The 13,347-nt window shown below is 51.5% G+C and overlaps 5 protein-coding genes across 5 annotated transcripts; 2 read left to right on the plus strand and 3 right to left on the minus strand.

Annotated features, from left to right (window-relative positions):
• Positions 1–44: 44 nt before the first annotated feature.
• On the plus strand, positions 45–711 carry VTN00DRAFT_59 (uncharacterized protein; the record flags this gene model as incomplete). The annotated part of the gene is made up of 2 exons (XM_069432480.1): positions 45–463; positions 519–711. The coding sequence occupies 2 exons, from the start codon at positions 45–47 to the stop codon at positions 709–711; spliced, it is 612 nt and encodes a 203-aa protein (XP_069290767.1).
• A 913-nt stretch (positions 712–1,624) lies between these two features.
• VTN00DRAFT_60 (uncharacterized protein) lies at positions 1,625–2,744 on the minus strand (the record flags this gene model as incomplete). Its single annotated transcript, XM_069432587.1, has 4 exons — positions 1,625–2,042; positions 2,116–2,336; positions 2,389–2,508; positions 2,565–2,744. The coding sequence occupies 4 exons, from the start codon at positions 2,742–2,744 to the stop codon at positions 1,625–1,627; spliced, it is 939 nt and encodes a 312-aa protein (XP_069290768.1).
• A 171-nt stretch (positions 2,745–2,915) lies between these two features.
• VTN00DRAFT_61 (uncharacterized protein) lies at positions 2,916–3,494 on the plus strand (the record flags this gene model as incomplete). Its single annotated transcript, XM_069432698.1, has 1 exon — positions 2,916–3,494. One exon carries the CDS (start codon positions 2,916–2,918, stop codon positions 3,492–3,494), a length of 579 nt encoding a protein of 192 aa, XP_069290769.1.
• A 1,768-nt stretch (positions 3,495–5,262) lies between these two features.
• VTN00DRAFT_62 (uncharacterized protein) lies at positions 5,263–6,536 on the minus strand (the record flags this gene model as incomplete). Its single annotated transcript, XM_069432809.1, has 3 exons — positions 5,263–5,369; positions 5,475–5,809; positions 5,887–6,536. The coding sequence occupies 3 exons, from the start codon at positions 6,534–6,536 to the stop codon at positions 5,263–5,265; spliced, it is 1,092 nt and encodes a 363-aa protein (XP_069290770.1).
• A 3,009-nt stretch (positions 6,537–9,545) lies between these two features.
• VTN00DRAFT_63 (uncharacterized protein) lies at positions 9,546–10,388 on the minus strand (the record flags this gene model as incomplete). The annotated part of the gene is made up of 4 exons (XM_069432920.1): positions 9,546–9,616; positions 9,685–9,837; positions 9,893–10,087; positions 10,313–10,388. The coding sequence occupies 4 exons, from the start codon at positions 10,386–10,388 to the stop codon at positions 9,546–9,548; spliced, it is 495 nt and encodes a 164-aa protein (XP_069290771.1).
• Between the last annotated feature and the right edge of the window lie 2,959 nt (positions 10,389–13,347).

Below are 13,347 nucleotides of genomic sequence, written 5' to 3' on the forward strand. Positions count from 1 at the left end.
ACGGGACCAACACGGTCCGCGACTTCGTCGAGGCGCCCAGCCAGATGCTCGAGAACTGGTGCTGGACCCCTTCCCAGCTCAAGTCCCTCAGCAGGCACTACTCGACTCTGTCGCCCGAGTACCTCAAGTCGTGGGAGGAGAGCGCGGGCGGCAAGCCCCGTCCCCCGGAGCAGATCCCCGACGAGCTCATCGAGAACCTGATCCGCACCAAGCACGTCAACGACGCCCTGTTCAACCTGCGCCAGCTGCACTTTGGCATCTTCGACATGACGGTCCACGAGCCAAAGAGCCACGAGGAGATCGAGAACATGAACATTTCCGCCACGTACAACACCCTCCGCAAGGAGATCGCGCAGCTCGACGGCCCCGAGGTCCTCGGCCAGGGCAACGAGTGGGGCCACGGCGAGGCCACATTTGGCCATCTCATCGGTGGCTATGACGCCGGTTACTACGGTTATCTGAGGTGAGTTCCCTTCAGAAAAAAGAAGTATATCAACCCGTCTAACGAATAACAACAGCTCCCAAGTCTACTCGGCCGACATGTTCTACACGGCCTTCCACGACGACCCGATGAACAAGGCTGAGGGCCGCCGTTACCGCCACACCGTGCTCGAGCGCGGCGGCAGCCAGGACGAGATGAAGACGCTCACCGAATTCCTGGGCCGCGAGCCCAAGACCGATGCGTTCTACAGGGAGTTGGGGCTGGCGTAGATGTGACATGATGCGATGCGATACGATACGACCTTATCTTAGGTACCTAAGTTAGAGAAGACGAGATAGGCGGTTTATTGTAGTAGCTTTATGTAGGTATATAGAATACTATAATGAGCCCAGTCTGTCGATGCTATGAGGATTTTCTTCTGATCATCCCGTCCGTTCCATGCTAATGATTATGCTTTTTGGTCCGGGTTCACTTGTGTTAGAGACAAGGAGACCTGGGATAGTTACCTAGGCAGTCCCTCTGTTCGCTCTCTCTTTTCACCCCACTCCGTAGAATTACGCGGTCTCAGACCAACCAATCAGAATAGAATACTACCTTCTGCATCTGCATCTGTCCACTACAGTTTTTTAAATATATAAACATGCCCGAATCCCGGTATCCTGGAAAGGTCCCCATCAAATCAAAGCCATATATCGACTTCCAGCTTCTTTATTTTATAATGAGGTTATTTAAAAGGAACTCGGGAGGGCCGAAAAATTTGTGGTATATAGTCAAAGGATCAGCCTGAACTGAGCTTCTGTTCTGGAGTGTTCAGTGTTCAGGAGCCATCAAAGAAAGAAAAGGAAAGGAAATTTAGCTGTATAATTTGGGCTTGGATATGCTATTAGATGAGATTGAGATTTGCATCTCTTATTAATTACTCTTGTATTCTTTGATATAGGCGTTTTTTTTCTTTTTCTAGGTCAAATCTAAAGTAGTCTGTCTGTTGATGATGAGGTTCTGAGCTTCTTATGCTTCTTATCTCTTAAAACAATTCCTTCATTCACTCAATGCTCACTCGCTCTCTGTTACCTCTGTAGACATGTAGAGCACGGCTGAAGGAAAGAAAGCGCACGAAAGTAATCCGATCGGGACCTCATGTAGTGCATCTATCTACCTAGGTACCTAGGTAGGTATGATTCATCACCAACTGAGACATCTCCACTCCATCTCCTTCCAATTTCTCTCCTCCGCCACCGTAATGTGCCCCGCATGGCTGCCGCCGTTGAACTGGACGGTGCGGATGAGATCATCCAGATCAAAGCTTTTCGACTTTTGAGGGGAAGCAGTCTGAGACTGAGATGCAAGCAGCAGCTGCAGTTTCTGCTTTGCCAGATCGGTATGTGCCAGGACATCCCGCCATGGCACCATCACGTCGGCCTTGGAGTAGAGGTACACCCGAGGGATCCACGGCTGGAGAAACGCATTTGTAATATTGTTGAGCTCGCGACGCGTCTTAGAGATGACATTTTCAGTGATACTAAACGCATCAAGGACAGCGACTACTCCGATGACGAGATAGATCAGCGCTGCGCCTAGGGCTTTGAGAACGAGTGATCCTCTGGGACAGGATCATCGCGTTCGCAGAGAGCGTGGCCGACGGCAGGACCGGGAAGCTGTCTAGGGCCAGGCACGTTATTGGTAGAGGGCGGTTTTCATTTTGGAAATTGAGAAATGCCTCTGCTAGCTGGACGGCGGCGTGGCTGCCTGCGTTGGAGAACGCGTGGATGAGCAGGTTGTAGTTATAGTGCCTTTCCTCCTTCTTATTCTTCTTATCGGACTCAGAGAAGTCTGGTGTTACTAGTGGTGGCGATGGTAGAGAATCCAGAAATCGCCGTATCGCAACCACAGCGGGCTGGAGACGATGGAGTTGAGTCGAGTGCCGGCGTCCAGACCATGTCCCCCACGACGGGCCGGATCAGGAGGATCTCCGCGTGGGGGAGGCGTGTTTGATATAACTGTGTGTATTTGGCGATGTGTTTGGGAGCCGCGAAGAGCCAGGCACAGAGAACGACCAGGGATGGAGTCTAGGGGTTGTTTCCACATCGGCAAGGTTGCAGTGGTCATGCCAAATGCTGTGGACGATATTCCCTGATCCCCAGAGCTCAGACGGCCCATGTTTCGGTCTGATGGCTGTCACATTGTCATCGGAGGATCGGAGGACTAGGCGGTCTCGGTCGATCGGTGAGTTCCTGGATGGTGATGCATGGGGCACGACATCCCGTTCTTCTTTTCCTGGTCGGCCGGGAAGACATCCGATCATGACGCGTTTATTCGGGAGCTGCGAGCTCAGAGTTGCCGAGTCGACCTGGTTGCAGAAGATGTTGAGGCATTGTTTAAGAACCTGGATACTAAGGTTGCTGGAATTATGCTAGGTTCGATGGTTCTCAAGGTAGGGTGCCTGTTTGTATAATAGAGGCCATTTTGGAACATCATGAGGCTGGTTAACACGCAGGACGCCTCTCTTGTGAACATGACGATCAGTGACTGGCAGACAGCAGTGATGCCAAAGGTTCAAGGAACCTGGAACCTGCACCACCGCCTCGATAAGTACCAATACAAACCCGACTACTTCGTGCTCTTCAGCTCTTGGTCCGGTCTAGTGGGCCAATGGGGTCAGGCCCGCATGGCCGTGTATCATAACCTGGTTTCAGCTGAGAGTAACGACTCAGGGACCGACACCGTCAGTGGCGAGGTGCTCAAGCAATTTCTCCTCCAGGTCAGTATGACTCCCGCCCTCCTTGAAATGCCCAGCGCGGCGGAATTTCTTGCCGGAGAAATCGGCGCGGCTCTCTTTGGCTTCATGCTCTGTGACCTATCCGAGATAGACTACAGTGCATCCATCGCCAGTATGGGAGTCGATTCGCTGCTGGCGATCGAGCTGCGCAATTGGTTTCGGATCAAGCTGGGCCTCGATGTTACGGTCCTGGAGATCTTGAGTAGTGCCAGTTTGGCACAGCTGGGCCAGGTGACAGCCAAAAATATGGTGTTGAAGAATGTTCAGGTCTTTTAACAGGGTATTGACGTAGCGCCTTGTTGGAAGCTGACAAAGGGCAACGCCGGCCGCAAAGTCGTCGCCTCCCAGTCTGACATGGCCAAAGAGAGGGAGGTGGCCTCGATAAATGATCGGTATTTGAATATGAAGGCTCCGTGATAGATACCTCCAGCTAGCTATGTAGATGTTTCGGCTTGGCAGAGAACATAAGTTGAGGCTTGTTCTGACTTTTATCCTTCAGGTAGATCTTCAGGTAGACATGAGAGCTGCAGGTGGATACAGGTGGATATATATATCTAAATTTTTTTTTGACTTATATTTTTCCTGAAAATATCGAATAAAAAAAATTAAAAAAAGATGCAAGACCCAAAAAAACCTACAACAGACGGGATTCGCTGGTGGTCACCCACCCAACTACTAACCGCCCGGCGTGTGGCTTAAGTACGGCTGAGCGGACGGGAAGCCCTGTTTTCCACACCCTATGGTCGTAGGTGCTGGAACTCCACTAGAATGGCCTTTTATGGAGCAGTTCAAAGAAGCGGGATGCGCGCGGGTTAGGCAGGCAAACAAAGCAACGAAAGGAGGGGAATCTAGGTGCGATTCCCGCTGATATTGTAGAATAATAAAAATAATAATAATAATAAGGATACTGCTTGGGAGTAGAGGTTCTAAAGGGGAAATCGATACATTCTGTATTCTTTCTGAAGAAAAAGAAGAAGAAGATGTTGTCTAAAAACTACCTAGGTAAGAAGTATCTACATGATGCTGAACTTTTCTGTTACAGCATAGCCTAGAGATTACCGATAAGGCTGGCGAGGGGGAGGTCCAGTCACATAACCATACTGGATTGTCTACGATCCATCCTCACAATCCAAGTCTACGATCCACCTCTATGATCCATAGTCATGATCTAGCAATCAGAATAGCAGCATTGCTAGTAACTACGGCCTACTCATTTATCCTTTCCCTTGTCTTCTGTCTTCAAGATAAACCCAACGAGCCTCAGCCTGGGAGTCTTGGGCCCGCCGTTACAATTTCATAGCTGCTAAGTTAGTTAGATACTGTAGCCTGCCTACCCCTCTCCCTCTCCCCCTCTTTTCTTCGAGATTCTTTTCATACCAGTTATCAAATTCTGGAAATCAATCAATCAATCCCCTTGACGCCCAATCCTGTCAGCATGTGATTATATCAAATATACCTACATAGGTGATCAGCGGAAGGTCTGAATTAATCTGGGCGGCAGCAGCAGCAAGGAGATAATAACAGGCATATTATTCAGAGGGCGAATGGAGCGTTCTTCTGATCGGAGAATACAATATTGTGGGATAGATAGGTATGACGTGGTCTCCGTACGTACGGAGAGATGCTGGCTGGCCTGATCTAATCTAATCTAATCTGATCTGATCTAGCCTCAACCAAACCAATTTGTCCAAGGGAAGAGAAGAAAAAGAAGCAGAAAAATTGAAAACTTGTATTGTACGGTATTGTATTTTATCCGTGCTAGATTTTTAGATTCAACCAGAGAGCCCTATATCAAGTCCTTCCAAAAAAGCAAAACACGAGTGGGGTGGGTATGCTGAGATGAGTAAAAGTAGACAAGTACCCCTAGCTAGCTGCTGGGAAGCTCTGAGTAATAGTAGGACTGTCGTCCGTCTAAGATGATAAGACAAGAAATTAAGTCTAGTCGTAAGTAATAAATCCCGTCTTGAAGACAATAAAAATCCCGAAAAGAAAGACCCCAAAGAACCTAAAAAAAAGAAAAACGTCGCGGCATAAATTCTATTCGTTACTCTTTCGAAACGGGTATCGGCTTCTCCGCCATCGCGCATAGGCGGAAAATGTGCCGCGGCTTCGCGCCGTGCTCTTCGTCGATGTAGTCGACGATAGCCGAGTCTGCGGGGGAACCAGTCAGAGATCACGTAATGACAGAAATACGGCTGATACGATATGCAATGAAATGCAAGATAAAGGAAGAATCGGATGCACGTGTCTACTTACGCAACGTGGAGCGGTTATCGAACATCACGATCGTCCGGGGTCCCCACTTGACGCGGGCCTGGAAGTCGTGGCCGGTGATGATGTGTTGCAGCAGGAAATCTAGTATGACTCTGGTCTCTGGCTCCTTCAGACCCTGGATCTTGGTGATGAACTCGCCGTTCAGGAAGAGGCACTTCTCGCCCGTCACGGGGTGCACGCGAACAAGCGGGTGCACCGTGTCGACCGGGTCCTTGCGGACCAGGCCCCCGCGCATGCGGGCGTGCGCGATCATCTTCTGCGACGAGTGCACCACCTTCAGGTTGTCGAGGAAGGAGCGGAAAGCGGGCGAAAGACGCCTGTGTCCGTCAGTTATCGTCTGGAATCATGGGGTGCCGCATATGGTGTATATGCTATGGTTTTTACGGGTACACACTTGTATGCAGCGTCAGTGGCCGCGAAGACGGTGTCCCCACCGACTTCCGGACCCTGCAGCAGACCCAGCATCACGTAGCCCGGCGGCTGGATCTCGTAGCTGACATCCTGGTGCCAGAGCGTAGTGGTCGTCTTCTGCTCGAGGAACTGGTTGATCTCCTCCTTGTTGCCGTCGCGGTGGATGATGTGGAAACCGGGGTACCCTCTTACTGTGCCCGAAACAGGCTGGTAGTTCGGCTTGCCGAAGTGCTTCATGAACTCCTGCTGGCGCCCCGGACCCATATCGATCAGGTCCTGGTCGGGGAAGGCGACGACCTTCCGCTCGGCCACCAGCAGGGCCAGCTCGTCCTTGGCGACATCCGAGAGCTGGCTCAGCTGCACGCCCTCGACAATGCTCCCCAGATGGGGCTGGATATGCGAGATCTTGACGCCTGGCGTGAGGAGGTTGGGCTTGGCCTTGTCCTTGACCCGGAGAGCCGGGTCTTCGTAGTCGAATGGGGGCAGAGGATCGAACCAGATCTTGTCCCAGGTGGGCAAGTACTCGGGATATTTGGTGCCCCCGGACGTCTCATTGGAGACGCTGATATAGGGTAGGTTGATATCGTAGCTGATAGACGCCTCCGTATTGGTTATCGTGACGGTTTGCGACATGGTTCAGCCGTGTCTCGGAGGGGCGAAAGAGGGGGGAGGGGATAACCAGCTGTGCTTGCCTGTGGGAAAGGAGAGAACTGAGGGTTTTTTGGGTTCGCGAAGTTGCCGCCAGAAAAAGGAGAAAAAAAGAAAAGTTTCCGGACGCTGTCGTCTGGTTCCTCTAATATAGGGGCCTCCACCACCGCCAGATGTCTTCGGTCCTCTCTGTCGAGCAGGACGACACGGCCAACCCGCCGCGCCAATGGCACATTGTGACGGACATCAGCACCTCCACCGTGCATGATGGGAAGATCTGCTGGATTCTCTAGCCGAGAGAGAGTGCAGTGGCTATTGCTTCTGGGAGAGGATGGCATTCGCAGGCGACGGAGTCGATGGCCGATGGCGGGGCAGCATCCCGGGATGTTCTGTCGCCCATGTCCATCATGTCCAACGGACGATGACCGCACACGTCTAGCGCGAGCACAATTCACACGGGCGACGCTCGAATCGGGCCACCGGATTGAGGCAGCGAGAGCACGACGGACGACATCAGGGAGGGATGGCAGCTTGTCGCGCTGTGAGGTGGTGAGTCGGGTATCAATCAGCCCCACCACGACTGGACTACGGATTTTGGAGGCATGGAGTCAGTGACGGACCCAGCAGCCACGCTAGGAGGACAACGTGAAACGATGTGATGGTGATGCTGGCATGAGCATCGAGGGGGGTTGATATTCTCACCGCTGAGTTATCTTATCTGCCGTATCCAGGATCCCACGTTCTGGAAGACGGGGAAAGACGCTTCCATCTGACATCCAGTCAGGTCCCTGTCTTCTCTCTTCTACACGTCCACCATCGACTCTACACACTCAACCTTGGGTCGATACCTTCACCCGCTGGTTCTTCGGTCCGCCGCCCGAAGGCCAGAGCTACCCAAAACGGGGCCCCATCTGTTCTCCGCCCAGTCGCGCTGGTCAAACGGTCGTCTCCCGCATCAGACCGCTCAGTGACAGTCTTTACCCTCCATCTGTCTGCGATGACATAGACCTGCGCATGCGCTAAACTAGAGCCTCGCGTGCAGCCAGTGAGCCCCTCCTGTCGAGGACCGTGGCGGCTGCATGATAGCATGCGTGCTGCGAACTGCTGCCGACGTCGGCCAGAACACAGGGACTAGACCGTGCGGATGAGAAATGCTCGACCCAACTCTTGGAATGATCTTCGAGAAGTGCTGCGGGTGCCTTCGACCATGCAGGGGACTCCTTCACGGCCTGCGTCATATGCAGGTGCTGATCCGACCTACAGCCATGCTATCGCCGCCCACGATAAGCCACTCACCGACCAACGGCTCTGGGGACCTTGGAGGAAACACATCAAGATGCCCCTCCAGGGGAGCTCGGAGGGCTAGAACCTGTTGTCCTGCTGTGTCCGATCGCGAGTAAGATCCTACCCGCTGCTCAGGGACAGACGGACGTTGGCAGACGGAAGATTATTGTGTTTATGGCTTCTTCCTACGTGGGAGCATCGTCCCTAGTGTGCTTCCAACTGCTTCAATGGCCTCTGCAGCCTGCACCATGCGAAGGTTTAGGACGACACGTTGGCAACGCGTGTTTCAGGCCTAGCTCGGGCGGTTGAAACGACGACAGTTCATTTCGCGGAGCTAGAGCTCAACCTGATGTTACTCGCAATTTCTGCTTCTCGGATGAGAAGGATGACGGTGGCCTGAGCAGGTTGAGCCTCCCAGCTGTCGTCACGGTCCAAGCCTCCAGGGATTCGGGCCGACTGAGAAGCTCCCGGAAAGTGGGGATGTGGATAGACCAGGTACGAAGCAAGGACCACCGTTCAGACCAGGAACCCAAAGGACCTTTGACCAGCTCTCCCCTTGTCGGTCGAGGAAACGTTGTTTGGCAGACAAAGAACAGACGATGAAGCTACCCCGAGATGCAGATCCATCGCGTCGAAAGCAGACACCGCCAAAGAAGATACATACATCGACGACCGTGCGAGATGTTGGAGCAGCAGAGCTATTGGGATCCACCGCACCGTCCTTGCGGCAAGCACAACAGGATCCCACCGTCTATTGAACCTTGTCTGCAGCTGGAAGTCTCAACCAGCCAACTTGCTCCAGACCTCACGATGGACCGGAGATCCAGAACTCCTATGAATCCCCCTGCCACGAGTCAATCGGAAACAAAGCCCTGACCCCATGCGCTCAACCAACAGCCAAGAACTCTCCGATTGGCAGTGTCCTCCGACAGCCCATGCAGGAGGCGGCACAGTGCGTCGCACAGCAGGGGGACTACGAACCAAATCTGTGGAAAGTGCCGGAGGATCGAGGCTCGAGCTCGACTGTACCAGTCCCGAAGTTAACACGAGCCCGCACCGATTCCCTATTATAGTATGTATTGTCCGTACCTGCGCTTTCGGGCGGACGCTTCCATTGTTCTCATTGTCCGGGATGTCCTGACACCATGCTCCTGGCGAGAAATTGAGCCCTGCTGCCATAGCGAGAGCTCTACCACCACTATGACGACTGCATCGACAGTCGTCTGCACGCCTTGTAAGGTGAGATGTGGGGCGCTCTAGCAATCAGACCGAGCAGGGAAGCAGACTGTCAAGCGTCACAATGAAACAATGTGCTCAGCAGGATCTGCACCGCCAGCCGACTTCGTCGGAGCACCAATGCAACATCGATGGCCTTCTACGCTTTTCAGACAACTCGCGACCGTCTCCTAGCTTTGCAAGGGACGGGACATACAATATCCATTCTCGAGGTACACCGAGAGACGTTTCTGTCGAGACCTCACGATCCAAGCCCTGGTTCTTTGCTTCACCACGGCGCAGCGCTAGACAATGCATCAATTACATCCATGCAGCTTCCAGAGTACACGCATTAATTGCCTCATGATATTTTCTTTACGAGTCAACAAGCAATCTACGTGTATATCCTGCGCGACCGTTCTTTATGTTGCCTGCAATCATTTACCGCTCATCCCATGTGTCAACTCCCAGACGGATTAGTCGGCGCAGCTCTCCTTATTCGCGTTTCGTCTTTGGAAGCAACCGACCGCGCAGTCTCAAGAACATATCCAACCCCATCACAGCAGCTACAATACAGATGACAGGTCAGCAAAAGCACGGGCCCTGGAACGTCACATATCAAAAAGCGACATACCGAGCAGCGCATACGGCGCGTAGAGCTTGGTGAGGTTCGACTTCTGCTCGTGCGTCCGGTCGGTCCAGGACCACACCTCGGCCAGGCAGGCGCTGGTCGTAACGACCGTCTGCACGGACCAGACGAGCAGATTCAGCGGGACGAGAGGGTCATCTTGACGTTGTTATCCATCATCAATCCCATGATGCCACTACGACGGACGACATACCTCTCAGCAGAGCACCAATGGCCCAGATGCTGACCGGGGCGTGGTACAGCGCCTCCATGATGATAAACACCGTGAACCAGGCGGGTGCGGCCTCCTCGAAGAACTTGTCATGGTAGGTGTTGATGTAGAACTGCTGGATGCGGTCCAGGAAGGCCGGCCTGATGGAATCGGGGTACAGGGGGGAGATGTCGGCCACTACACACATTGGAAATCCGAACGCAGAAAGGTTAGCTCGTTGCAAGTTGATATTGTTATTCATTTTCGTAGGTCCGAACAACATCCGGGTTCAAAAGGCAAAACTCCCGAGCACGGACTGGCTACGTGCATCTCGCCCATGGAACATTGTAGACGACCATCGAGTTTTGTCAAGACAGAGCAGTCAAGACGCAAAGGAATAATCGCAATGCAGAGAATACGTACAGAGAATCGTTGGCACATGGATCACAAAGAACAGGAAATACAGCAGGTCGCGCTTCCGGCTGAAGATCGACGGCATCTTGTCGGCGGTAAATCTTATCACTCGATTGCTCACCCGATCGATCGATCAATTAATCAATCAATCCGACACCTCGCAATCGAAGGACCTGCTTTGATCGAAACGATCACTCAGTTGACAAGAAGAATTCCGAGTATGGTACAAACAAGACACGTTGTTTGTTCTCTCTGTTTTCTTTTTCCAGCCGCACCCCCGGACCAGATCGACCAACAGAGCAAAAGCACGGGTGGAGCCGGGTGCGGATCGGTGGAACCCGGACCCGAGGTCCAAGCTTGCTGCCGTTTCGGGCTTAGCCAAGATGCCCTGTTACGCTCACTGAACTACTCCTACCTGGTATACCGTAAGTTAGAGGGTTGCTTTTGCAATCTGGATTCCTTTCTACAACTATGTTGATCAATTCGGACTGCCAAATCATTTACAATGGGCCTATGCACAAAGAGCCGTCGTTATACCGTCCTCGACGGCCCCCGAGGAGTTTTGTGTTACGCACTCCTTCGATCCCGAGTCGCAACGGTGGCTTGGTCTAAGGTAGGGAGGCTTGGACTTCGTAGGTCAAACACAAGAGTAACAATCTCTGACTGATAGACAACGCGAGTAAGATGAAGTAGAGCGCCTATTGAATACATATACTCAACAGTAGGTTAGCCTGTTGACCTGCCAGTAGGTAACTGTTATGGCACAGCCTAAGGATCACCAACAGGGCATATGAGGGGGAGGACCTATCACGTGATGATGGATCAAATCAGCAGAAATGATCCATCTAGGTTCTTGATCCAACCTGACCTTTGATCCATCCATAGTCATGATCCAGCGGGCAGGTATTTCCGGGCAGAAATCGGCATGTATATAAGACGCTCCTTAACCATGGGGATGGGGACCCCGTGGTCAACTCAAATAGCAATCTTGATAGCAACATTGCTAGTAACGGCCTATTCATCTATCTCTTTCTCTTGCTTTCTGTCCTCAAGATAAACCCAACGAGCCTCCGCCTAAGAAGTCTTAGGTCCGCCGTTACATGAAGAATATACTTGTAATTAGTTAGATTTACAGAGGGACTTTTTCAAACATGTTACAAGACCTATATTCTTTTCATGCTTTAATCATATACAGATTTGTGGAAGATATGCCCTCCTACCCAATTAGGCCTAGCCTCTCGCGTGTCTATGTTATTCCACATTCGTGTAAACAGTTAGAATCCTCTTTCAACAAGCAAGCAAGCTCATAATAATAATATCATCATCATCTCATAGAGTTCCGCCTCCTTCTCCCATAAGATTGAATAGTAAGGGGCCTTGTCCATACAGAAATAACATAAGTTTAATTTCCATTTTCCTTTGATGTTGTAATTGAAAACAGTAAAGGCAGGTAAGAGGTTATGGTATTGTTCAACCTACTGCTGGCAAGCTCCGTCCCACCAGCTGGTCTGCATGTGCTAGAGCGGTTGTACCTAGAGCAGTTGTACTAGAATGGTTGTTGTAACATCCACTAAAGTGGAACAGTTATGGTAGGGTGGTGTTACGCACTCCTTCGGTCCCGAGTCGCAACGGTGGCTTGGTCTAAGGTAGGGAGGCTTGGACTTCGTAGGTCAATCGTACAAGAAAAATGATCTCACTGATAGACAACGCGACTAAGGTGAAGTAGAGCGCCTACTGAGTACGTATACTCAATAGTAGGTTAGCCTGTTGACCTGCCAGTATATAACCAAGTGTCAGACTGCGCGAACCTAGTAATCGGAAGGTATGATGATGAAAGCTCTGATTATTTGAATCTACCTAACTAACTGACTATTTATCTCATGGAATTAGGGGTTAAGACCTTCCGAATATGGATATATCAGGCGATCCCGAAAGAATGATGTATCGATGCAATATAAAGGGGTATTGCAAGGGTACGGAGAGCGGGCTCTTGTTATCTTTCCTCACATACCTAATCGCCTTCAGGCCTCCACTCCGACAGGACGCACGAGAGCAAAAGTCAACTGCGGAGGCCACGGCAATCAGACCATTCAGAAGCCCGAAAGTCCGTATTACAGTCACAGGGAAAAAGGAAAACAGGAAAAAGATCAGCGGTCACTTGGCCTTTACTGCGGAAATGACAATATCCAGAAACCATGGGATGCATTTCCAGCTTTGCCAGATACGCACGATACGAGCGGTGCCAAGACCACGCAACTTGTTATCGGGATCCCGCAATGCGCCAATTCGAGGATCACCGCTATACAACATGACAAAGATAGGCTTGTTGGGCACCACAGAAAATCCTTATCAGGGTCTGTGGGGTGCTGGGTAGTGCATGGATGCCCAGTTGGAGTTGTGCTGAAGATGCGAGAGATAGGGGGCCTCCTTTATCACTGGATGCCAGGATCTGGACAGAGTACCTCTGCTAAAATGCAAAGAGCCGCTCTGTTCACGCAAGTTTTGTGTTTCCTTGGGCAATGCGGGGAGCTAGATGCCTAGAGGAGACGATCGGATCAGCCGGCCAAAGGGGCACCTGACCAGGGAGATGATATGGAAGGTAGAGCTAACAAGACAGCCAAGTTCCTGCCATCATCGTCCAAAATCAAGCGAAATCAATAATGAAGTTGGATTCTTTAAAGACTGTACTCCGCACACCGGGCCGTTCCGACAAATGCTGAGGTCAGGCAACCAAAATCTTCTACCATAGAATTGCAGTTGCAAAGTGCAACTTTCAAAGTCTACTCGCGTCATTGTTTTCAATGAAAAACCGCTGCCTGCAGAGATGAACCTAATCTATAGGCAGGCATATGTTTGACAGAAAATCGGGAATCATTGAGGACGATATAAAATACTGGCGAGACTCTCCAAGTCTCGACACCACGTTGTGGACTGCGACATCGCACTTCTGCCAAATTCCATTGGTCCTTTTCATCACGCGGCTTGACGTGGTTGCTTAGCGCGGGGCGCCTTTGGCATGATCGACGAGGCTGAGTTGGTCCAAA

This window comes from Thermoascus crustaceus (assembly GCF_041956765.1).
Source record: "Thermoascus crustaceus strain CBS 181.67 unplaced genomic scaffold VTN00scaffold_1, whole genome shotgun sequence".
NCBI lineage: Eukaryota > Fungi > Ascomycota > Eurotiomycetes > Eurotiales > Thermoascaceae > Thermoascus > Thermoascus crustaceus.